At 44.1% G+C, this 23,765-nt stretch overlaps 2 protein-coding genes across 2 annotated transcripts in view; one reads left to right on the plus strand and one right to left on the minus strand.

Annotated features, from left to right (window-relative positions):
* The first annotated feature begins 50 nt into the window (after positions 1-50).
* NKX1-1 (NK1 homeobox 1) lies at positions 51-4,564 on the plus strand. The gene is made up of 2 exons (XM_035324483.1): positions 51-525; positions 3,753-4,564. Exons 1-2 carry the CDS (start codon positions 51-53, stop codon positions 4,562-4,564), a joined length of 1,287 nt encoding a protein of 428 aa, XP_035180374.1.
* Positions 4,565-15,411: 10,847 nt separating this feature from the next.
* UVSSA (UV stimulated scaffold protein A) overlaps positions 15,412-23,765 on the minus strand; it is a 51,578-nt gene continuing 43,224 nt past the window's right edge. Inside the window, exons 12-13 of the mRNA XM_035325648.1 lie at positions 19,998-20,181; positions 15,412-15,823 (exon numbers count right to left, since the gene is read on the minus strand). Coding sequence (XP_035181539.1) covers positions 15,730-15,823; positions 19,998-20,181 — 278 coding nt within the window. The 3' untranslated portion in view covers positions 15,412-15,729. The remainder of the gene's footprint in view (positions 15,824-19,997; positions 20,182-23,765) is intronic.

Genomic DNA, 23,765 nt, shown 5'->3' on the forward strand with positions numbered 1-23,765 from the left:
GGGGGGGGGGGGGAGAGAAGTTGCAACCGAGAGGGGCTCTGCAAAGAGTAATGAATGTGAGCAGAGACAAGGTGGGTGACATCTCCATCCCGGCAGCGGCAGCTGCGGCGGTGACAGCCCCCGCAGGCTCGCTTGGCATCGGCGGGGAGCCCTGCGGCTTGCCCGGGGAAGGCATGGAGAGCCACGGGGAGCAGCGGCTCTCGGCCGGCGGCGAGCTGCCCCTCTACTCCTGCCCTGGAAATAGGGACAGGCAAGGGGACGGGCAGAGCAACACCCCCGGACAAGAGGGGGCAGCGGGCGCCCTGCCCGCCGTGCACAGAACCACCTCTTTCTCCGTGCTCGACATCCTGGACCCTAACAAATTCAACAGCAAGAGGAGGCAGTGCGGGGGCTTGTACAAATCAGGGGGAGCCCAGTTCCCGCTGGGGGCGGAGGATAAGCTCGAGGACTCAGGGACGGAGCTGGCCGAGCAAAAAGCTCTCGCCGAAGATTTCGACGTGTGCAAGAAGTCTGCGGAGCTCATCAGTAAGTAGCTGGGGGGGACCCCGAGCCCTTCGGGATGGGGACAGCCTGGGGAAGGGGCTGGCATGCTTTTAGGGACCCCTTTTCCCCCGTAGCAGCCCCTGGGGAGCTCGCGGGGGGAGACAGTGGGGCCGTGGGAGCAGCCGGACCGGCCCCGGGGGAACCGGGCCAGGGCCCGGGGATGGGACAAGGGACCGCATCCCACTCTTGTGGTCCCAAACTCTCCTGCACCCTGCTCCCAGAGGCCCCCTGAACCCCTCCCGAGACATTTATGACTTTTCTATATGTTCTTCACAGCCTTCAAAGCCGCTCTCCCCTTCCTCCTTCCCTCCCACCCCCCCCTCCGCGCGTTGCTCTGGGCGACAGATTCAATTTTCTCTCTCCCCTTGGCTTTTTTAGGACAAATCAGACTAATTGTGACAAAATGCTGGTTATCTCTGGAAAAACAATTAAATTCCTTCGATTACATTTAAGGTAAAATGTGCTTAGCAGCGTAAAGAGGCTGGATAATGGGGGAAATCGCCCCAGAGTGGCATGTAGGACTGCCTGGATCGATATCCTATTATCGAATTGTGCATATCTCTTTCAAGCACCTTGCAAACTCTTCCCTAACATCTAAATTATAGGGTCAAAATTCGGATAATTACTCGATTAAAACCTATTACACTTATTAGGGCTCGCTATTGATCGGGAATTGCATTCGACCCAAGCTCGAGATTGCTTTTTTCTTTCTTGGGTCCAAAATATCCCAACTTTCTCACCTCTAAACATCGCGACTCTGGGGACAGCGGAGCCCTCCCGGGAAAAGCCAGCCCTCAGAGAAATATCTGGGGCTGCTCCGTGCCCTCGGAAGGAGAAGGGGCCGTCGAGAGGCAGAGGATAAACTTCTCGAAAGAGGGAAAATAATTTCTCTGCCTCTGGGGCGGGAGAGGGAGGACTCCGCGCTCTCCGATCCCGCCACAGTGTGACTCTTTCAATTAAAATTAAGCAGGGAAAAAAGGGCTGAAATCTCCTCCAGCCCGAGCCTCGTGAAATTTAGAAGCTTTAATTTCTAAAGCAAAAGCGGGAGCGGAGCGTTAATAGAATTCAAGAGAGATTTTTAAAAGTGGTCTCTACCTGGGGTAATTATTCGTCTAAACCCATCCGGCTTCTGTCATACTAAATAGATCTGTGCGATCAGAAAGACTGACGAGGTCAGCCTATCGCTAATCTTGCACTTTTATCTCCAGACAAGGAGAGAAATGCAACTCTATCGCTTCTCTACACCCAAATATATTTGGAGTCATCAGCAAGCAGCGCTCCGCGCACTGACAACTTTCCCAGGCGCTTCGCACGCTTCGGCCCGTCAGTCCTGACATTTAATTTCATGTAAAGCGGCAGAGATCTGGGACTGCCCGAAAATCACGAAACTTAATGCCCCCATCGTAATTAACGCTAGTTCAATCGGTGCTTTAATTTAGAAGTGTTCCGAAAACACTCAGCTCCGGCCGGCAAAGTGCCAACACCCCGAAATGGGAAGGCTTTCAGGCAAAAGGAGAGCGAAATCAGAGATTGTCACAGGTCGCTCGTAAAACTAAGTGATAACAATAAGTTAAAACTCCGTATTTAATTAGCATTTAACATCTTCCGTGTACAAAATCGCACCTTCAGCGTCAATCGCCATCAGCAAATTTGCGCTGCATTTTTCTGTTTCAATAAAATTTTAGTAAGCTCTTAAATTAAGCCACTGCTGGGATTTCCTACAGTTTATTGGAAAAAAAATGAAATCCAAAAATTAAACTGTTTTAACATCACCCGCACATTCCCTGTTCGCTACGGCGCTGGCGCTGCGCTCATCCCGGGTCCCGCAGAGTCGTCTACATGCACTTTTTATGTATTGTTGCTGCAAAAAAATTGTGCACGACGATTTATACCAAGTGCTACAGGTTGGGGGATACTCGTCTTAACGCGGTGTGTCGGACTGGGGAAAACCCGATCCCATTCCCGGCTCCGTGCGGCGGTGGATGTGCAGGTTTTGTTTGCCGGTTTGAACAGCAAGCTGGAAAGGATTGGATAAACCGGCGTCATTAAGGGATATTTTGGGGTGAAGGGGATTATAATCAACTTCTCTGCCCCTTTTTCTTCCTAGTGAGCGAGCCGTATCTGCTGTTAGGCAAAACCAGCTCCTTCAAGAAAACATACTCTTTTAAAACACCCCTAATCTTAGCTATAGGGTGCCCGGCGTTAAGATGCGGACCAAGTTTGTGCTGCAGTGGTTTGGGGAGTTTTGGGGGAATTAAAACTAACAGAAGCGCACACGGGGTGAGGGCGAGAGACGAGCGGGTCGCTTGCTCTGCGCCTACCTCGGTAACCAAAAGGAGCTTAGGGAGCTCCCAGAGCTGCGGGTGCGAGCGGAGGGAAGTTGGCGAGTGCCTGAGCCAGCCGGACCAAAAGGGCCGAGGTTATGGTCCTCTGCCCGAGGTGCCTTGGACCCCGGCCGGCACTTCGGGGGCAGGATGAGGAGAGCATTTATTTGCCTGCCGGCTCCCCCCTGAGGTCCGAGGTCCAGGGGAGCCGCTTTTCGCGCCGACGCTGGGTTCTTGGCGGCTTCAACACGACAGAACCGTCAGGAGAAAGTCCAACAGGCTTAAATATCGGATAATTTACGTTGTTCTCCGATGGAGACCCGTTAATTGGAGCGTCCTATAAACCCAAATAAATTAAATGCCCGTTAACTAGTTTCTACATCGCGCGAAATGAGTTTAATTAAGTTTGCATCTGCTCCGCTAATCAATACGAGCATTTACTCCACTTTCACACTTCCACCTCGCGAAGTCGGGAGAGGTCAAGCCAGGAGGAGAAAGGGTTAAAAGCGCCAGAGCCAAAAACCCAGCAGCGAACCGTCGAGGCGGATATTTTTGTTACTAAAAGCGTTAAAAAAGCGACGTGCCACCTCCGGGGCCCGCTGCCAAACCGGCCGGGACCGGGGAGCTCCGGGCAGGTCGTGTGTTGTCTCCCCCGGGTTCTTTCTGCAGGGGGAGGTCGGATGGGGTGCGTGTGCTTTGTGAGGCCACCTTTTGGGGCCAGCTCTAGAGCTGACGGAGCTCCGAGCCTTGTCCCTTTACCTCGATGTAGGGTGAGGTGCCCAGGGGGAGCCGGGCATTTCCCGACTCACCCCTTGCCCTAAAAAACAGGGTGTAGGGCTGGGCTGGGGGCTGCCGAGACCTAACTGCCTCGTCCCTTGTTTGCAGAGGAGGACGGCGAGCTCTACAAGGCCGAGGAGTGCGACCTGGACTGCAGCAGCAGCAGCCGGCCGAGCCGCAGCCCCGACAGTGAGCTGCAGGACGACGAGGAGCTGTGCGGCGAGGAGAGCAGCACCACCACCACCAGCAGCACCACCACCACCACCACAGGCGGCAGCGGCTCGGCGGCTCCCGGCGAGCCCGACCCGGGCCACCACCACCACCACCACCACCACGCCGAGCCCACCCCGCAGCCCCCTCCTCAGCCCCAGCAGCCCCCCCCGGCAGCGCCCGGCGGGGGGCAGCAGAGCCAGCAGGCCAAGCCCAAGAGGAAGCGCACGGGCTCGGACTCCAAGTCGGGGAAGCCCCGGCGGGCTCGGACAGCTTTCACCTACGAGCAGCTGGTGGCGCTGGAGAACAAGTTCAAGTCCACGCGGTACCTGTCGGTGTGCGAGCGCCTCAACCTGGCGCTGTCCCTCAGCCTCACCGAGACGCAGGTGAAGATCTGGTTCCAGAACCGCCGCACCAAGTGGAAGAAGCAGAACCCCGGCGCCGACACCAGCGCGCCCACCGGCGGCGGCGGGGCGGGCGGCGGGGCGGGGGGCGGCGGGCTGGGGGGCGGCCTCAGCCCCCTCAGCCACTCGCCGCCCATGGGCAACCCGCTCTCCATGCACGGGCCCGGCAGCTACGCGGGGCACCCCGCCGGGGGGCTGGTGTGCGCCGCCCAGCTGCCCTTCCTGCCCAGCCCCGCCGTCCTCTCGCCCTTCGTGCTGGGCTCGCAGACTTACGGCGCCCCGGCTTTCTACACCCCGCATCTATAAGCCCGCCGCCGTCCCCCCAGACACCCCGCTCAGGCGGCCGGGTGGGTCCGGGGGGGGTTGTGTGGGTGTGAGGGGGAAGCTCCGAGGATGGGACAGAAGGGGAGAAGGGACGGAGCCGCCGTGAGGGGACCGGCTGTGAGGGAACGGGGCCGCCATGAGGTGACGGGGCCGCCGTGAGGGGACGGAGCGACCGTGAGGGGACGACCAACGGTCAACGATCGCCAGCGGCCACCAACGGTCAACAACGGTCGCCAACGGCCACCAAACAACGAGCCCCCGGCCCCTCCCGGCGGCTTCGTTGCCCACAAACGTTTCTACGACCCGTTTTTATACGCGACGTGTATTCTGGGCTTCTGAGGGGAGGGAGAAAGCCTCCCTCCCCCCTGTACATAGCGGTAGATGTAAATCATCGTTACCTGTATATATATATATATTTCCCCCACCCACGATGTCCACCGTTGCTGTGTGTTTTTGTCTTTTATTTTTTTTTAATTATTTTTATTTTCCCCCGGTCTGGCCGCTCTTAAAAAAAAATACTTTAAAAAGCTTACGTACCCATTTGACTCTCAGGGTAAAACAGAGAACTATAGTCTTGTCCCTCGACATTGTTGAGACAACAATGCGCCGTTTCCTTGCCTGATTTCACGATTTTTTTAAAAAAAATATTAATTTTTTTTTGCCCTCAAGCGCAGCCGCCCCCAGGGAGGGGGAGAGGGGGCGGCCGCCGGCCCCCTCGGCCCCCTCGGGGTGGGCTTTTTTTTTTTTTTTTTTTTTTTTTTCCCGCATTTCTGTAAATTTCTGGTTGTTACAAAAGTTTTAACTTTATAATTAATGTATAAGGTACGGGAGTAACGGTCGAAAGATGATACAGAAAGCACTTTGTTTGCTAAAAAGAAAACCACTTTAACGCAATCAATAAACTTTAAGGAAACCGCGACTCTCCGTGGTGCTGTCTCGCTGATTTTCGGGAATTTGTAGGAAAAGTTCCCTCTGGAAAACGCCTGGCACGGGGGCATCTGTAGGGAGGTATGGCGTAAGGGGGTTGTTTTTCGTTTCGTTTACTCTGGAAACACGCCGGGTGTTTCTGACACACAAACTTTATTCTTCTGCGGGAGAGGGCATGTCCCTGCTTAGTTCCCGTGACTGCATTTTCTCAACTGCTTTTGCCGATCTTAACGCAATATTAAGATTTTTTTTTCCATTTTTTTTTCCTTGTAGATAAACTCCTTTGTTTCCGCAGACGGCGCGTCTGATATTTTGGATTTATGCACGTTTAACAAACCGGTTCTTCCCTGCAGTTCCCAGCGCTTTAAAAATAAAGCAATCTTTCCACAGCACTTCCGCCGATTATTTGGAAACTGCTTTCAAAGTCTTCCACAATCCTTATTTTATTTTGTTCTTAATTGCAAGGCAAACAAAAGGCTTACCGCTTTGCCCACCAGCAGCCCCCAGCCCGGTTGACCCCCCAGCTCCCGCCGAGGAGAAGCTCCTTGTTTCCATCTCTGCTTTGTTGCTTGCCCGTTTCTTTTGTTTTTCAGCCCAGAAACGTGACGGCCGCTTTGCCGGGGTGATTTTACGAAACTAGCGTTTTCTCGCGTCTTTTTAGCAGGCACAGGGACGGAGCAGCTGAACGCCTCCCTGCCCGGAGGCCCCGGCAGGCTGTGGGCATCCCGCTCCCTTCCACCTCCCCTCCTTTAGGGCCGTGCAAATGCCAGATGGCCCCCAGCAGACTCGTTTGCCTTTGCTTTAACAGATCTGAAGTGAATTTTTAGGTGGAACGCTACGAGTGCTGCTTGGAGCACAGCTCTCCGTGGCTTTTACCTGTAGGGAAAACCAGATGAACAAGGAAACGGATGCTTAGGAGGCTCTTCTGTGCTGTAAAACTACCCTGTTGCTGCCCAGGTTTGAGCAAAGACTATGAGCATTTCTGCTCTTAGTTCACACGGGGCATGACCCAGCTTCGTATCAAAGCCTGTCTACACACAGCAAACTCCCAGCAGAAAACATTCCAGCTCCAACAGGGAGATGCTCAGAGATTTCAGCAGATGATTTTCCTGCTCAAGTCATTTAGTGTCCTGCCAGTGAAACCTGTTCGTGTGAGCGTTACAGCTCACAGCTGTTGGATGAAGAAGGCAGCCTGAGATTCTCAGTCATTAAACTCGATTTAACAAGGCTTCTCATATTTTACAGCAGTGCTGAAAACAAACTCACAAATATCTTTCTCAGCGTGGTTTAGGAAGTTATTGATAACTCTTGCTTGAATGTCTCATCCAGCTGATCCTCTGCTTGCAGAAGTCAACAGGAGAACTGCAGAGCCTCGGCTGCAGCACGCCTTCCCCACCACTCAGACTGTGCAGCAGCGCCGAACACATCGTGGGCTTGGTCTCAAGTCACAGGATGTTGTCCGCATGCAGAGGGCATTTAGTGTGAGTATGAGCAGCACCAAAGAGCGAGCTCTCAGACAGTGCTCCCTGGACCACTGCCCTCTAACCAGGCTGTATGTTTGTCAGTGAGATGCCTGATGGTATCAGCACTGGGCTGTTGTTCAGAAACATCCCTGCTCTGAATGTGTAGCAACCGGTGCAATAAAGCTAGATGCTCCCACCTGTCTGAATGTCCTAACTCCACCACCCTATGTCCCTGCCTCTGGCTCTCTAAGAAAATGGAACAAGCTGTGGGCTTGATGCAGCAATACGAGGTTATCACACCACAGGGATCCTACTAAGTATTCATAAAAGGCCCCAAAACACGCTAACCCCTAGCAAAGCTCAAAAGCAGATTCCTATACAGTGAGGCACCTTTTGCTCGGCATGCCATGGTTTGTGCCTTACCCTGCGCAGAAGTTTTTACAGAGACTCAGCTTGGTTTCAGTGAGCAATAGAGACCCTGGTACAGCATGAGTACAATCTGCTGACTGAAAGCAAGATGATTATTTCTCCATGGCACAAGCAGGAGGTGGTTGCTCTGGTTTGTTCTGTGAGTTATTCTTTTTAATGACTTTATTATTCATTCATAGAACTTAGAGGATTCACAGGGCATTTGACAAAGCATTTGCCAGAGGACAAACTCTCTCCTCAGATATGCCAGGTAACACATTCAGAGTCTGATTCAGTATTTCCAACTGAAGTCTTTGGCATCTGCCAAAGAAGATTTGGGATCATCAGTACGTTTTTGAACTAATTCCCACAAAGTCAATGTTAAATCCAAGGGTTCAAGACCGTATAGTGAGAAATGATTCTGACACTAATTGAATCTTACCATTGTTCACTGTGTTTATGATAGAATTGGATAGAAAAAGAAGGAAAATGTGTCCATTTTACTTTGTTCTGAATATTTTAACTTACACTGAACAACAAATTTCAGTAGTTTATGCTTACTGAATAAATGGAGTAAAACTTCTTACCAATAAAGGAACAGAAAAATCACATAAATGCAGGCAGATATGTTCCAAATGTTTGGGAGATATTAGAAAATAATTTGAAACATTTTGTCTCATTGCTTACACAGCACAATCAATAAAATTATACAACATCATTAGAAACCAGTTCTCTGTAATTCCATCCCCCCAAAAAATTCTTGGTGTTATTGTAGGTTGGGCAGGACCTTCAGGTGGTTGTAGTTATGGTTTTAGGTGAATTCTTGGTGTGTTTTTTGTTTATTTGTTTTTGTTTTCACACATATTGTAGGCTTTCTGTTTTGGGCTGAATTCACAGTCATACTTCACATTTCTATTCTTATACTACCTAAGCAAAATGCTAAAAATAAAGTTTTGTCTTTAAGAACCTAAATCATTTCCCTATAACACACAGTGTCTGCCCTGTTGGCAAATATACTTACCTATTAACACGTGTTACAGGTATAAAATAATTCTGCTCAAACAGATGTTTAATTTAAATACTCATAGGAATGTCATTTTGCCATGTCTGGACAGTTCTCGTCTTGAGGTTCTGCTTCAAAGAGTAAGCAAGAAAGTGTGGCTGTCATAGAGACTCACATAAGAACAAGTAAAAGAAGATTTTTATCATATTGTGATAAAAAAAAAAAAAAAATGTGACACACTTTGGGATTTAAACCAAGGCACAGATCAGAGCGGACACTGAAGATGAAGGGGACAGGTAAGTAAACAAATGGGATCGTAATCAGTTTGTTTCACAAAGTGGGTCTACACAAACTCCATTCTTCTCTATCTGGTGCACTTCTGTAAGTTGTTTGTTTGTTTGTTTGTTTGTTTCTGACCCTCCTGTTCTGCATCACATGGCCACACTACATAGACATCTCAGGGGGACAGAATGACAGCTGTCACAGTGCAAATAAACCCTGAGGGGAAGAGCTCTTTCTCCTTGTCCAACACCGTCTGGCAGAGATGTGGATTCATCATACAGAATAAGCTTCAGAGCAATGCAACAGGATATCAGAGCATCAGAAATCTAGAGCTGCTAAGTCTGCAGTGCCCATTCAGGAGAAAACCTACAGGTGCTGGAAATCCTATGGATGTGCCCTGTTCCAACAGAGAAACACCAGGGACACAGAGGTCCGCTCATGACCAGGACACAAAAGTCTGTGCGTGCGGGCTGAGGCAACGCAACAAATAACTGCCAAGTCCAATAGATGATTTATCAATTCAATCTCAGCATAGGACAGGTCCTTAGCTAGTTAAAACCATCACTCCAGCCAAAGTGCTATATATTTAAATATATATTTTAAATAAAGTTTACATTTTTGTCTCTGCTCTGTCACATACCAGTAACATTAAAGTCACAGACAAGAAGGGCAATCTACGGCAAAGAACTGCAAGTCACAGGAATATTTGTGAGATTATTGACACACTAAAGATTCACTCCTTTTTGTAAACTGCTGCTTTTTCATAGAAAATATAAATCTTCTAATCGTAGTACATGTGTTTCAACTATTGCCCATTTTCTGGTCTTTTTGTTTGTTTGCTTGCTTGCTTTTAGTTCTCGTTTTGTTGTTGTTGGTGGTTGGTTGGTTGTCTTTGCTTTTTTGTTTGTTTTGTTTTACAACCACACACTCTGGAAGAACCTGTCCTACACAGCTGAGCATAAAGGGACACTTTCCCATCCTTCCACCCATACCGTAGCTTTATTTCTTCTGCTTTGGACCCCAGAGACTGCACGAGGGGAAGAGAAGCACAGGAACAGAGCATTTTGGCGGGCTGCTCGTAGGGGTATTTCAGCTGGTTGTGTTGACAGACGGTAGTAGCAAGCTGCTTTATGAACTGCTAAACATTTTGAGATTTGCAATTAAGAAAAGTCCTTGGGACTTAAATAAAAATTCGATTGCAAATAATCAAAGATATCCAAAAGCTACTTCCAAACAAGCAGAATCATATATTACATTTCTTCTTCCTTTCATATACCTTCTACAGACTGGAGGACAGGAGTGGTCCCATAATGACATTATAAATATAGCAAATTAATGGTGGATGCAATGCCAACACCTCGTCGTTATGCAAATTGGGCTGCTGGCAGAAAATGGCTATCCAACAATCTCTTGCAAAGTAACCAGACCCCTAGTGCTGTCCATTGCAGCTAAACTAATTAGCACCACATTTAAACAATTTTAAAAAGCTTTTTCCTTAACCCCTTGACAGAGACAACTCCTGAAGCTAACGCAGAAACATATAAGCACTCCACGCAGGAGGGCTGGGGTTTTGCTCGGAGCACTGACAGGCAGAAAAGCAAGGGAAAGCCAGATGACAATATTTATATTACAGACATGTATGGATGGAGAGGCAGATTGCACCGGAGTAAAGTCTAGCTCAGTCTGCCAAGGCTCTGGTGGAACCTATCCCTAGGTCTTCGTCCAGCACACCAGAGACCTGCCCCAGCAACCTCTCCTGAACTGGTTCTACATTTAGGCCCTGTACTAGCAAGTACTAAAGGCAATGGATTCAAAACCTCCTGCATTTCAGACACTGCTCTTGGAAAGCTGCAAGGATGAGATACAAAAAGTGGCTTTTGCCTATCAGTTCTGGCGTTTTAGGTCCACCAGCCTGGGGAGGAATCCACGCTGCAGCAGCTGTGTGCAGCACCAGCTTGCGTAGGGCCAGGCATTGAAGTACTATGATCAGCAACCGCTGAGCTGCTAGGAAAAGCTCAACAAGGGCATGATTTCATTTCTCTCTCTGCTTGATCAGTTTTGAAGGAGAGGAAGAGGAGGGAAAGCATCAACCAAAAACCTGAGCAATTATTAGCTTTCTCTCCTTCTTTTTCTTTAGAAGCAGCATCTGTCTCTGGCAGCTTGAAGGGCAATAATTGCCTGATAACATTGTCCCACAGGGCACAATTTGTCCATTTGTTAGGCAGACCTAGCTCTCACCTGTGTGCATTTTCTAGGGGATGTGCTAAGTTTTGGGGTCTCTAGCCTAAGTGCCAGCTGAAGGGGTCACCAGTGCTGCTGGATAGGGAAGGTCCACGCTGGTCTTGATCTGAAGTCTTGGAGCTCTTAGCTTAGGGTGCTTCCCACCCTTTTTCTTAAGTTCTTGAGCATCTGCAGAGGATTTTGTAACAGAAAGGACTGGCACCTTTTTGAGAGGTGCTCTCAGGGCTCTGAATGTACCAACAGGCTCCAATTTCTCTCTTTTGCCACCTTTCTCTGTAATCCTCCTTGTTATCCTCATCACAGCCCCTGCCAGGTGTTTGAGGTCAGCACTGATACGGCACAGCTGCATGACCTGGGCTCAGATCGCCATGAAACCTACTTAACTGGGAGAGCCCTAGATTGAAGTCTTCATCCTTCAGTTGTTTGTGGGGGAGCTGTGTTTAGGTGAAGTCCCTTGCTGGAGCTCTGGTGGAGGTGTGCTTAGTTTCGTACCTTGCCTGTGCTTGCTGACTTGACTTCAGACCTGCCTTTTATCTCGGTGGATGTGGACGTTCAGGTAAGTGCTAGCTGTTGGCTGTCTCTGGTTGCTATCACCAAATTTGTGTGTCTTGTCTGGGTGCTGTAGGATTGTGCCTTTTGTCAGGATGGCCGCTGCCCCTTCCTGCTTTGTTGTCACCTTCTGCTCCTGGCTCACCTCTCCCTGATGCCCAGAGCTTCTGTTCTGTCTTTTCTTCCTCAGTGTGCTATGGACTGGATGTCATTGTGTGCTCTTTGTGCTGTAGAGTTTTTCCTGGCTGGCACTTGATGCAGAACTCTCCTTAATGTTTTCAGACACACGTTCAAATGTTACTTTCTCCCAGGAGCAGGATATTGTTTTGTCTTATTTAAACATAGCCATCCCAGTGTATGCTAAGACAGAGAAATTATTTTCCAGTAGTTGCCAGAGTAATGCCCTTCCCTCAAGGGCTGGTGTCCAGCAGGTTCTCAGGGCTGATCTTCTAGCTGGTAACAACAATTGTTATGAACAAACTCCAACCTCTTGCCTCAATCTGTGGAACTCAGCAAGGTTTTTCATGGTAGATGCTCAGGGAATGAGAATGAGGCTCTAGCCATCCCTTGCCCTAGCCTGGGGACTGTAATCTAGAAGGCTCTTTTTGCCTTGTCTAGTCTCCTCCACAAAATATTTTTAGGTCCACCATGGTTGAGCTTCAGCCTCCACCCAGAAAAACAAGTGATGAGACTTGTTTCCTTCTAGTTCCTTTACACTTAGTTGCCTGTGGCTTGGGTTGTCTCCTGTGATAGGATATGTGACTGTTACACCTTCTGGGCTGAGAAGGGACCTGGAAATTCACCTTCCTTGTTTGTGTGCTCCAGCACTGTGGCCATTAAGGGGACTATGATTTCCACTGCCTCTTTAAAAACAGGGATCTTTAAACAAAGGCCACGCATTTGGTTAGTGTTAGTTGTGCTGTAAAAATACAAGTCAGATCAAACCTCCTGAAGTGCTCATAGTTTTTTCCCTTCTCTCCTGAGTCTTATTAGACTTAAGTGGGAAAGTCTTCCTTTCATAAATAAGTCTTTTAAAGAACACTTCTAAGAGCTTTTAAGGCTTGTAATTTCCTAATAGAAGTTTTCAGCCAGGCCTGGATTGCTAAAGCCCTGCCTGAAGTATGTCTAGAGATAATAAAATTGCAAGGAATCACATAAGAGATGAACATGGAACAATTATTTTCTATCAGTACCTTAAGAGCAATCTTTTAGCACGTGCCCTCTAACTCAGAAGCTCCGTGTGAGCACTTGCTCTGCTCACAGACCTCATACCAGGTTTATACGTGTCACTATGTGCTTTGTATTAGAAACGCTTCATTCCAACCTTAAACAGAGCTCAATTCATACATGCTACAGTTTCTTCCCCCCAAGTTCTTACTTCCCAGATGCAATCATGCTGTAGTAAGAAAAAGTATGGGGAAGCCTTTGCTTTCTAATCTTGCTTTTACCACTGGAACACCACTCTTATAAAAGGATGCCTTGGATATATCAGCATAGCTCACTCTAGCTCAGAGCTACTGTGTCCTTTTAGAAATATAGAGAATTCAAGCTGTACTACAGCTTAATAACACCCAGATAACACAAACTGAGGGTCAAATCAACCAAGGTGTTCAGGTATCTGAAAATCATATGAAGTATCCCCAGTAAGTAGGAGTGTGTTATGATATGTTGCAAAGGTCTTTGAGTTATGACAACAGAAATAAACACCAGAGATTATGTGAATGACACTGCTTTTTTTTTTTTTTTTCTCCCTGCTGCTTATAAGACAGGAATAGGGAGGTTTCCAGTTACAGGCAGTTAACTAAGATGTTTGAAAAGGTGTTGAGCTCAGAAGCATGAAACCTGAAATTTCTAAGTTGCTGTGATGTGCAAAGAGGTCTGATACCTCTAAAAGGAGGATTTGTTCCTTTTAAAGTTGAAAGGATTTCTGCTTAATGAAGGTGTAGTGGACAATTGGTGATAGATGCTAAAAATTCTAAGAACTTTTCTCCAGCAGAGCTAGTTATCTAGTTCAAGTTTGCTGCTGGGAAACCTTAATTCTGCAAATTCCTGTTTGCATGAGAGGCAATCTAAAAAAATGTATGTGTGTTCCTTAATTAAGGAAGGTGGGAGGTGAGGAAACATGCAGCTGACCCTAAAGGATCAGGTTTAACTGCTGCCTTTGACACTTGGGTCCAGATAAGAAGCTTCAGCTGATAATTCTAGAACTGATGTGACTCTGAGTAGCATTGTACTTACTTAAGCATACTATTTTCTCTCAGATTTCTACAGATTTCCTTTTCCAATCTTGTGTTATTTTTTAAACTAAAAACCCCAAATGGGAAAATCTGAGGTGCAGTGAAGTACACCTGTATGCTTAAAGTTTTATAGTGCTGACACCTCATGCCCACAGCAAGCATAAGTGTCACTGCACTGTAAAAATTCCTCTTTACAGGGAAGAGCTAAAACATATCTTACAAATTAATGCCTTCAGTCTGTGCAGGCTCAAAAATATCTAGAACAGTGGATAATCATTGTTGTGGCTCTCATGAATATTAATTTCCAGTTTCATTTGGACTGTTCTGAATATCAGCATCCAATGGTCTATATTGCACTCAAGTGTGTCAGGTTTGCCTCTTTTTGGTGTTGTTGCTTTCTTGTTTGTTGATCTTTGCTAACAAATAAAATCAATTTAGCAGTTGATTCAACTGACCTGGTGATGAACATGGTTTGTTGTTTATGCTCTCACCTGCAGCCTTCATTGCCCAGTTAGCTAGACAGCTAGCAGATGTGGCTCTGATTTCCAGTGCAGTAAATAACTTTGAAATTCCTGCTTAAACAGCTGCTATTTATTATTTGTTGTAGCTTAGAAGTATTTCTAAATATGTATTGGAGAGGAAAATATCTTCCAAACTGAAGATCTGCAAGATAAATTATCAAGAGTAAATGTTCATTGTTTTTGCAGCAGTACTTGCTCACATCAAGAGGTATTTGGCAGAGCTGTAAATTATGTTTTGTCTGAGGTGGTCAGAAGCTACACAGAGCATTTTAATTCTTACAGACTCTTGACGCAGGAGGAAATACCTCAAATAGGTGAATGACTAATCCGATGCTGTAGAGAATCCATTCTAACTTGTATTTTGTGTTTTACTGAAAGTTAACTTTAAAATTGAATTTCTCACACACACTACCCTCCTTGATATTCTTGATTTCCTTCACCCATAAAGCTGTATGAAACCCACCAAGAGTACAACTGGTCAGTGTTTGTTTCACTCTAGACATGACTAGAGCCAGTAAAGCAGGTGTGAGAGATCTCAGCCAGTAACAAGCCACATTGGATGCAGCTGCTTGATTTCAATGTGTGTGTTAAACCTCTGGAGTCAGCTGAGTCTAGATGGTTGTTTTGTGTCCTTAGACATATTGTTGGGATTGAGTGCTGATAATATGCAAGCAGATCACTTGTGCAGTAAGCCACTCAAATATTTTTTTAAAACTTTCTATTTTCACTTTGTACTGCAGCTTTGTTATTTTTGGTATCACTTAAGTCCCAGCATATTCCCCATATCTCCACAACTTTTCATAATGTGCTTTCAAGATTCAGTTCTGAAAGATACAGGGAGAACATCTTGGGAAGACAAGAGGCAGACCAAGACTAACTTCAGCTTCTACGCTGGTGCCATACCTAATGAATTTGAATTAGCTCCTGGACCTGCAGGAATCAACCTTGATTCCATTTCTTATCAGAAGACATCAACTGAATGCCATTTTTTTTGTATGTATGCAAGAAGGCTTCAAAGGTACTGCAGGGGCTAGCGATCGGCTTGATGTGGTGCTCCTTCTAGGACAGTAGGCTGAGCAAGTACTTCATGTATTATCAACTCTGATTTTAAAAAAATCTAGTTGATATTGTTTCTAAGGTATCTTTCTGAAGGTATGGAAGTCAAGACAAATTACAACATGTGCTGACAAACAAGGTATAAATTACATGAGTCCCTTAAGAAGGCAAAAAAAAACCCTGATCATTTTATTCAGAGTATGTACAAATCATGAAATAAGTTCTGTTTCGTGTACATTTCAAATAATTATCAGCTTGTTAAATGTATTCACTGATAATATCACCATATCTTTGCCAAAATTCAAGTTCATTATAAAATATATTTGAAGTTGAAAATAACTTAAAGTAACCCCGGTAAAAATACATACAGCACCATATTAGTTTAAAGATGAAGGCCTGCGCTAAAGGTTTTGTGCAGTTGCAGTCTTGTTAATCTTCTTGCCCTTTGTTTTATTACAATTTAATTCAGTGCATAGTTAAACTGGTTGGCAAACTTCTCATGCTTCCTTTGGTCCATCTGATTCATTGCTTTCACCACCCGTTTCACAGCACCTCTGAAAGAGAAACAAAAAGTATTAAAAAAGAAAAACAGTTCTGTTGATTCTAGGCAATCTCAGACTGTTTATGAATGTTGGGGGAAAAATGAGCTATGATTAATTGCTATCAGGCTTCTGAACACTGTACTGATGAGGCTGAACAAATTTGTCGTTAATCAAATTAGCTGCAGCAATACAAATAGTTTAATTCAGCAATGATTTTATTAACAGGAGTAAACAAATTAAAGTCTTCCAGTTTAATAGCTGTGCATTCCGCCCTCCTAGCGCTATTCAACAGTCACACATAACAAGTTTAATTTTTTCAAAAGCAAGTAACCACTCTGTGATGAACAAAGCGACTAAAAGCACCTAACAGGATTTTAAAGGGCCTAGCTAACACTCAGAAACCCTTACCAAATACCACCTGCAAAATTTAGAATGTTTTTATATGAGAAAGGGTTGATGTTAAAGCATAACTCATCTAGCAACTTCCCTTCCAGAGGTTCCTAAAGAACAGTTTCATCAGCCATATTCAGAGTAAGGATCTCTTTCACTTATACCACCAGCATATATACCTCATTGCTGAGCAGCAACTCTTTAATCCAAGATCACAATGCTAGCTTAGGAAGACAGCAGAGACTGGCATACATCTATATGCAGAAGTAAATTAGTGTTGCAGAATAGCTAAAGGGTGTCCTTCAGTTAGAGAGGCAGAAAAATGAGTTCACAGTTTTGAAAGTACAGGAAAGCAGAAGAAAGGCAGCAGCAGCAATCAAGAGAAGGCTCTGTTGTATGTATCTGTCCCTACAAAAGTTTATGGAAAGCGATGAGTGCAGGATGCCTAAGGTATCTTCTTCACTGGACTCCAGACTTCTATTTTTTTCAGTTACTTTTGAAGCTTCTAGCAGGAAAGCTCAAACATCTGAGGCTGATTGTTGCAGGTATTTTAAAATATTACCCTGCTGCTGGTTTTGAAGAAGTTATTTCCTAATGCTTCTTTGTAAAGGCCTGGATATTCTGCCAGTCTGGGAAGTATAGCAGCTAAGGGCTTGATCTGAGGGACTGTGTCCAATTTAAGAACATGGCACTCGTGGATGTGCCTCTATTCATTTCTATACCAGAAATGCAGTCTGCAAGTCTTCTTGCACCAAGTGGATGGCTTGAAGTCTAGTGCTGTTAGGCTCTGCATTGTCGCTGTCTACCTTTCTCTGCCACTTCTGGGGATGCTGCAGGGTGTCTGGTAAAATGAGAAAAAGGCATCTACCAGGTATTGTGCACTAGCCTTTTTCAGGATCAGGCCTGACACTATTCCAGCTCTGCTTCTATGGTTACCTCTGAAAGGCAAGCTGATTTCTGTTATAGCTAACTGCTCCTTTTAATGGCTTCACTTTAAAAGCAATTTTGAAACATCTGAAGACAGAGGATACTTCTCAATAATGTTTCTAAATGGTGGGATTAAAGACTTTCTCAGCAGCAACTGTAATCAAAGACAGCGTTCTGGAAAAAAAACACCTTGGAAGTGGGCTTTTTTTAAGAAAATCCTGCCAATAAAGTTACCAGAGTAAAGAAAATGTGGTCATGGTTTTGCACTTCAAATATTGCCTAATTGGTAGGAGAAAAGTGAGCCTTTAGCAGTGCCGAGTGGCCTTGACACTTTCATGTCATGTAGGTTTTACATTAGCACCACTGGATTGTGTGATACTGTAAATGAAATGAGATCCCACTTTGATCTCTGTGCAATTTCACTTAACCGTATTGGCAGACTAGAGCTTGGGTTTATCACCTATACATTTCAAGTAATTTGGGGTTGTTATAAGGAGCTGAGGTTATCATCTTGTTTAGTGCTGCAAAGCATGAAACCTATTAAAACATGACAGGTTTGATTCCCTATGCCTGGCACTAATATACTCTCAAAATCATTAGCACAGAGTATAGTAAACCAAAACCAACTTTCTTAATTTATTTTGTTAAACCTGATTTGAATTTCTTCTTCTAATTGTATGCTTTTTTTGACTTTAGCTCATATCTAGTAACTTGAGAATTTCACAGAAAATCTTTTTTTAAAAAAAGACGATGTGGATTTGGCTTTGTTATTGTAACTACTACATCACAAAAAGGGAAAACAGTTTAAACAAATATTGTCTTAGATGTTGTTCAACTCATCCAGTATATTTAGGGAGTAACTGCTAGTGATTTTGTCAAATCAAAAAATATTTATAACTTGCCGCTGCTCACTTTGCTTTGACTATTACTTTTTTTAACATGTGAACCTCTTTAAATAGTTGCAGCTGCTTCCCATTGGATAAAGACCAAGCATGCTTGGACAAACTTATGTTGCAGCCACATCTAACCAAGGCTAGATATAAGAAATGGCATAAACAGAGTAGACATATTGCTACATATGTTCTAAAATCCATTTTTGCGTAGGGAGGGGTTGTAAAATCCTACTTGCATCTGAGCTAGCTTTTTTGCTTTAAAGTTCTCATATGTTTATATAAGTTACAGACTTCCCTTTGTCTGAAGTGTTGAAATGCCAGTGAGTGTCCATGGGAATGGCATGAGAATGTTTTCTAGAAGTAAATTCTGTTTCAGAAAGGAGAAGAAAAAGTAATTTCACTTGTGGAGTCAAAAATAAGTGAACAGGTTTCTACAATGCCTGTATTTACTGCAGTTACTCAAGCTACCTGCATAAATGAATAGTCCCCAAATAGCAGTGGCATGAGGCATTTTAGCAATGTAGGCTTACATCTTATACCACTGTAGATTTTAGGGTAGAGAGCTGGCTGACAACTTCTGGAATTTTAAAACTTAAAGTTTTAAAACTTCTGGAACTTAAACACCACCTTCACAAGCCTACTATGAGAGAGGCAGGTATACTGCAAACTGCTTTGGTGCCATGCTTGCAGCAGCAACCCTGTGATACTTTACTTGTCTGTAATATTCTTGCTTCATCAGAACCACGTTAACTAACAAACCACCTGGAGTTGCAGAACTGTTTACCTCAAGCTAGAAAGTTGTGTGAATATCGAGGTGAAATTGTGCGAATGTTCAATCAGTGACCTGAATAATCAATTCATTAACCTGTTACCTCAGAGAAGCCAAGCTTTCTTACAAATAAGTAGCTATTGGTAACATTTTTTAAAAGTAAAGATAAGGGTGCATAAATGATCTTGGGTACATTTGTGTTTAGACTTCAGCATGTGGAAGTTATGATAATTTTAGGATCTTAAATCTTCTGAGTGTTGCTGCTTTGCAGCCCAAATAGTTTGCTCTCTGGTTAAATGTAGGCCTGGAGCTACTCTTTGCACGTGTGCTAAGAGGAAAGGGAGAAATACAGGAACAGCGGCATCCTGAGAACAACAGCATGTCTGCATGTCTCTGGTACAGGGAATATTCATCTCCAAACTCTTCCACTAAAAAGAGAAGAGACCTGCAGCAGGTTCCACTCCCTGACATTAACAAAGGATGATAGTTAAGTGAACAAGAAGTGTAATGCAAGGATCCAAATGTTTTTCTCAAATGGATTTGATGCATTCTCAGTAAAGGAGGAGAAAATGCAATGGCAGTCTCTCTGAGTAAAACATACAAAGGAATTGCTGTGTATATAGGAAAGCAGTGTATCACACCTGGCTATGCATTTATCATACACAATAGTGAGGAAAAAATACACAGGACCAAAGAAACCCAGGTGGCAGTAAAAAGTTTGGGAAGGTCTCTGGTCATACATCAGAGGCTTGAGGGCAACTGCCAAGGCACTGTTACATGTCAAAATGCTGAGGGGTTTTGACAGATGCTTTTGTTAAAGTACTGCTCAGGACAGCCCATCTTGGGCTTTCAAAAGAAAAACAACCTTCACTCTCATTTCATCTACACTACTACAGGGTGTGTCTGGTGCTACAAGTTGTGGCACTCTGAATGCTTCAAATGATCAGCCAAAGAAGCCACTACAGCAATTACAGGTTTAAGTTTTGTTTTGTTTTTTTTTTCTGAATTAATTGCAAATCAAATTCTAAGAAATAACCTTGGTCATCAGTACCTGCTAGTCTCTCCCCCCCAGAGACATGAAAGGCATTTGTGCTCTGCCACTGGCAAAGGAAGCTGTTTGCTAACTGCATGTTAATGTGGAAAGGGAAAACATTGATCAAACAAAGAAAAACAATTTAACAGACTTTTGAAAGCACAAGTATCTTACTTATTGAAGACTTTCTTCTCAAGCCGTGAACGAGAAGTGTTGGCCTGCTGCTTCAGGTCTGTCAGATTTGGGTATTTCTTCCTCTTCCCTTTCTTTTTCCCTCCTTTCCCTTCATTTTTAGAGGAACCGAGATCTACTCCTGTAGCTGCTTCAACTTCTCTCATGAATTCTGGATCTCGCCACTCTGTTCAAAAGAAAAAATACATACTTTGAAACTTCAAGCCCAAGTAGAATGTGCAGTCTAAGGTAGAAGTTCTTGCCTAGACAAGGGCAGAGTCGGTGTGCTGAAAGCTGTATACACAAAAGGAGGGAGGATGAGGCAGTTTGTCAAAACAATAGACCTTGATGGAAAAAGTCCTGCCAGGCTGGGGTTGGTATCTACTAGCTGCTGCAGACAAAACTGGTCTGTATAAAGACTTAAGTTTTCACAGCAGCACAGTAACAAAATTTCAAGGAAGCTAATCCATGCAGGACAGAAACACAGAGATCATCAGTTAGAAACCGAGCAAAGTGCCAACAAGGTAGCCGTGGTACTTACTGCCAGAAATAAATTCTGAATAAAATTAAAGATAAAAATATGGAATTTGTCAATTTTAGAGTAGAGTGGGGTGATGATATTGTAACATTTCTTCATCTGATATTTTAAAAGCATTCTTGAATATGACAAAATAACCCTGTTGCCACAAGCCCAATTTTACATCTGAAAAAGATCATTCTTTCAAAGAATCCCACACTTCATCAGTGTAATTATCTAAATCAAGATTTTTTTTTTCTTTTGACAATAGCACAAGCGAATTTCTCTCTTCACAAACTTGTTTTATGGTTTTATCAGATTCTCAATGCTTCAGAATCCAACCACCCACTGCGAGTGGAGTCTGATCGCAGTTGCCACCATGGGAATAAGCATAAGTGATTTAGGCTGTAATTTCAAGGAAGCAGTCATCTTTCATCATTAGTATTGTGTCTTGCACATCAGAACAAGAAGAATGAAAACTAAAAGTAGTAAAAAAAAGTGGCTAAAGGACAGATATCTTCAAGTGGAAAAATTGACCTATGCAAACTTATGAAATTGGTACCACATTTTAAATGTTTTAAGCATATGATTTTGAGAGTAACGTTGTCCAAATTCAGCACCAGTGTCAGAATTCCTCATTTTAATAAGCACTAATTGCCAGTCATTTGTCATAGAGGTTCACATATGTCAGCCTGACTTTGCTGCCTGCAAAAGCTGTAATGCTGAACTTGTACTCTTATTTACCACCTATTCAGATACGGGAGAATATGCAGTGCTAAATGACAATACAACTTCACTTCTGCACCAAGCTGGTCAGTGAGCATGACAAATATCAGTAAGAACATTTCAGGAAGGTCAGAGACACTTAAGAACACGGTGTTTAGGAATCCCAGATCATTTTTCCAAGGAATGGTTAGATCTAACCTAGCAGTATGGTATGCAAAAGCAAGGACAGATTAAAATCCAACACAGAAAAAAAAAACCTGAGGAAAATGGAGCTATGTAGGAGCTGAGCAGGAGAAGCACAGAGGGAGAAAATAGAGCACATATACTTGATAGATCATAAGACTTCAAGAGGTGGGTTCTTTTGGTGTCTTTTTTTTTTTTTGAGGTAAAGGAATACAGAACAGCACAATTCAGATACAGGAACGATTAATCCAAGATTAAGGAAAACCGTCTAAACAGTTTATCTCCCAGTAATAAGAAGGCGTCACAGTTTAGGAACTCAGTGAATGGAGCAATTGTTTAAACACAACGAAAAAATGCCGGCATCCAGTAGAGATGAAATGAGCATTTGAGTAAAATGAAGGAGCAATTTAAAAGCCTTTGAGAAAAATCAATAGAATGCCAGGGAAGAGCAGCCTTTTTGAGCATTGATGGGCCCCTAAAGCTCTTCATACATTGTTACCGAGTTTAGCAGCAGGGAAAAGAAAATTACACAGTTTGCAAGGGTAGGCGGGAATCAATACTGTAGTTAGTAAAGAGATGCTATTTCACATCTGACTGGCCAGCGGCCTGCCTTCACCAGCCTGTCCTGATACCTGTTTGTTAACAAGTCACTAAGGGCTGAAAAACCAGATACTCTTCAGGGTTGACACAAAAAATAGGCACTTAATTTGCTCCTGTGTGCGAACTATTGGAAAAGGATGAACAGTGCAGATTAGCAGGTCAGCTTAATCCCTTATGATTCATTGTTTCAGGACCAAAGAGCCCAAAGCACCATTTTGTGAACATTAGTTAGGATTCAAAATTTAATATACTAAGTTGAAAAATGCTTCATAATATCAATGACAGTGTTGTCAAAACACAAGGCCTTACACACAAAATGTTACTTTTACATAATTGTTTTCCTCTTCAACCATGTAAGGATGAAATTAACCTACCATCCAATAGGAAAAAGATGGAGGAAGAATGTTTGTGGAATTTAATTATGCAACTGATGTCCCAGTTTTAATGTTTGGCATTTTTCAAGCTGTCATCATTAGCAAATGATGTTTTCAATCATATGATCAAAGCACTTACTGTGGTTTTCTACTTGTACATTTTCCACAGCAGAACTTTCAATTCTAAGCTAAAAACAAGAAACAACAAAAAAATAACCCCCCCCTCCCTCCACACCAAAAACCCAAGCCAACCAAAAAGCCCTTTGAGAAGGTTAATTAAAATATTATAAAATATATATAAAAAATATAAGGCAAAGGAAGAAAAGAAAGAAACAAAAAGCAGTGGATAAAAGTATTCAGTGACATTCTGGCTTTAGAGACCTTGAAGGTTTTTGTCCAATAAATTAAGTGCAGTAGCCTGCTCAGTATCTCCCCAGACAGCCAGGATGGACCTTTGTGTGACATCTCAGCTTAACAACGGCACTCAATAATGCAACACAGCAATGTCAACACTGGTTTGGGACTAACACACACATCCTTGTGGGCCAGAGGTGAGAAGCCTCTAACAACACCGTGCTGACACTGTAATAAAAATAAGTATTATGTCTAGCCTCGAGCAATAGCAATTTCACAGAATAAATAAAAAAATCAATATTTTTCAGTGCAAGTGATTTTTATACCAAAGTATTAGTTTCCAGTTTGAAACTAGTCCCTCAAGAACACCTCGTAGCTTAATTTGGTGGTTTTAGTTTGTCATAACTGAGTTGGGAACTTTCCTTTTTAGAACAACATCCCCACCCCTGGCCTGTCTTCACTGTTCAACATTTCCTATATTTCCATTTCCACTGTTGGCTGGAAGCCAGCTTAGAGCACTTCACTCTACTTGGAAAAGGATGGAAAGTGCCTGTGAACACAGCACTTCTTGACACTTGGGGACACCAAAAGGTGTTCAGTGACTGCTGCTTTCATGGGGTGCTGGTAATGCCCAAGCACAGTCACTTGAATCTGTATCACAGGAAACTGGTTGGATCAGTTGTTTGTTTTAATGCACCTTTATTCCTCACTGACCTTTTTGGATAACAGATCAATTACTGTTCTTTATGCTTGGAAGAGGATTTGTGAAAAACTCAGAAGCCTCATTCATAATATACAGAACTATGAAACTGGTGAGAAGTCAGCCAGAGCTTAAGAGAGAAATAACCAACTCTCTCCTTAAGGGACCATACTGCGAGGTATTAAAATGATAAAGCCTAAGGGTAAATTTAATTGGAATGCAGAATACTCACCTAGACTAGTTTTAGACAGACAAAACTTAACACCTGCTGGGGGAAGGCAGAGTAAATAAAACCACTGAAAACAAATCTGTTCCCT

Source organism: Oxyura jamaicensis, chromosome 4 (assembly GCF_011077185.1).
Source record: "Oxyura jamaicensis isolate SHBP4307 breed ruddy duck chromosome 4, BPBGC_Ojam_1.0, whole genome shotgun sequence".
NCBI lineage: Eukaryota > Metazoa > Chordata > Aves > Anseriformes > Anatidae > Oxyura > Oxyura jamaicensis.

Coding starts and splice junctions, on each gene's coding strand:
- NKX1-1 (XM_035324483.1), top strand. CDS start 51: ATGAATGTGAGCAGAGACAAGGTGGGTGACATCTCCATCCCGGCAGCG. Junction 526..3,752: donor GAAGTCTGCGGAGCTCATCA/GTAAGTAGCTGG, acceptor CCTTGTTTGCAG/AGGAGGACGGCGAGCTCTAC.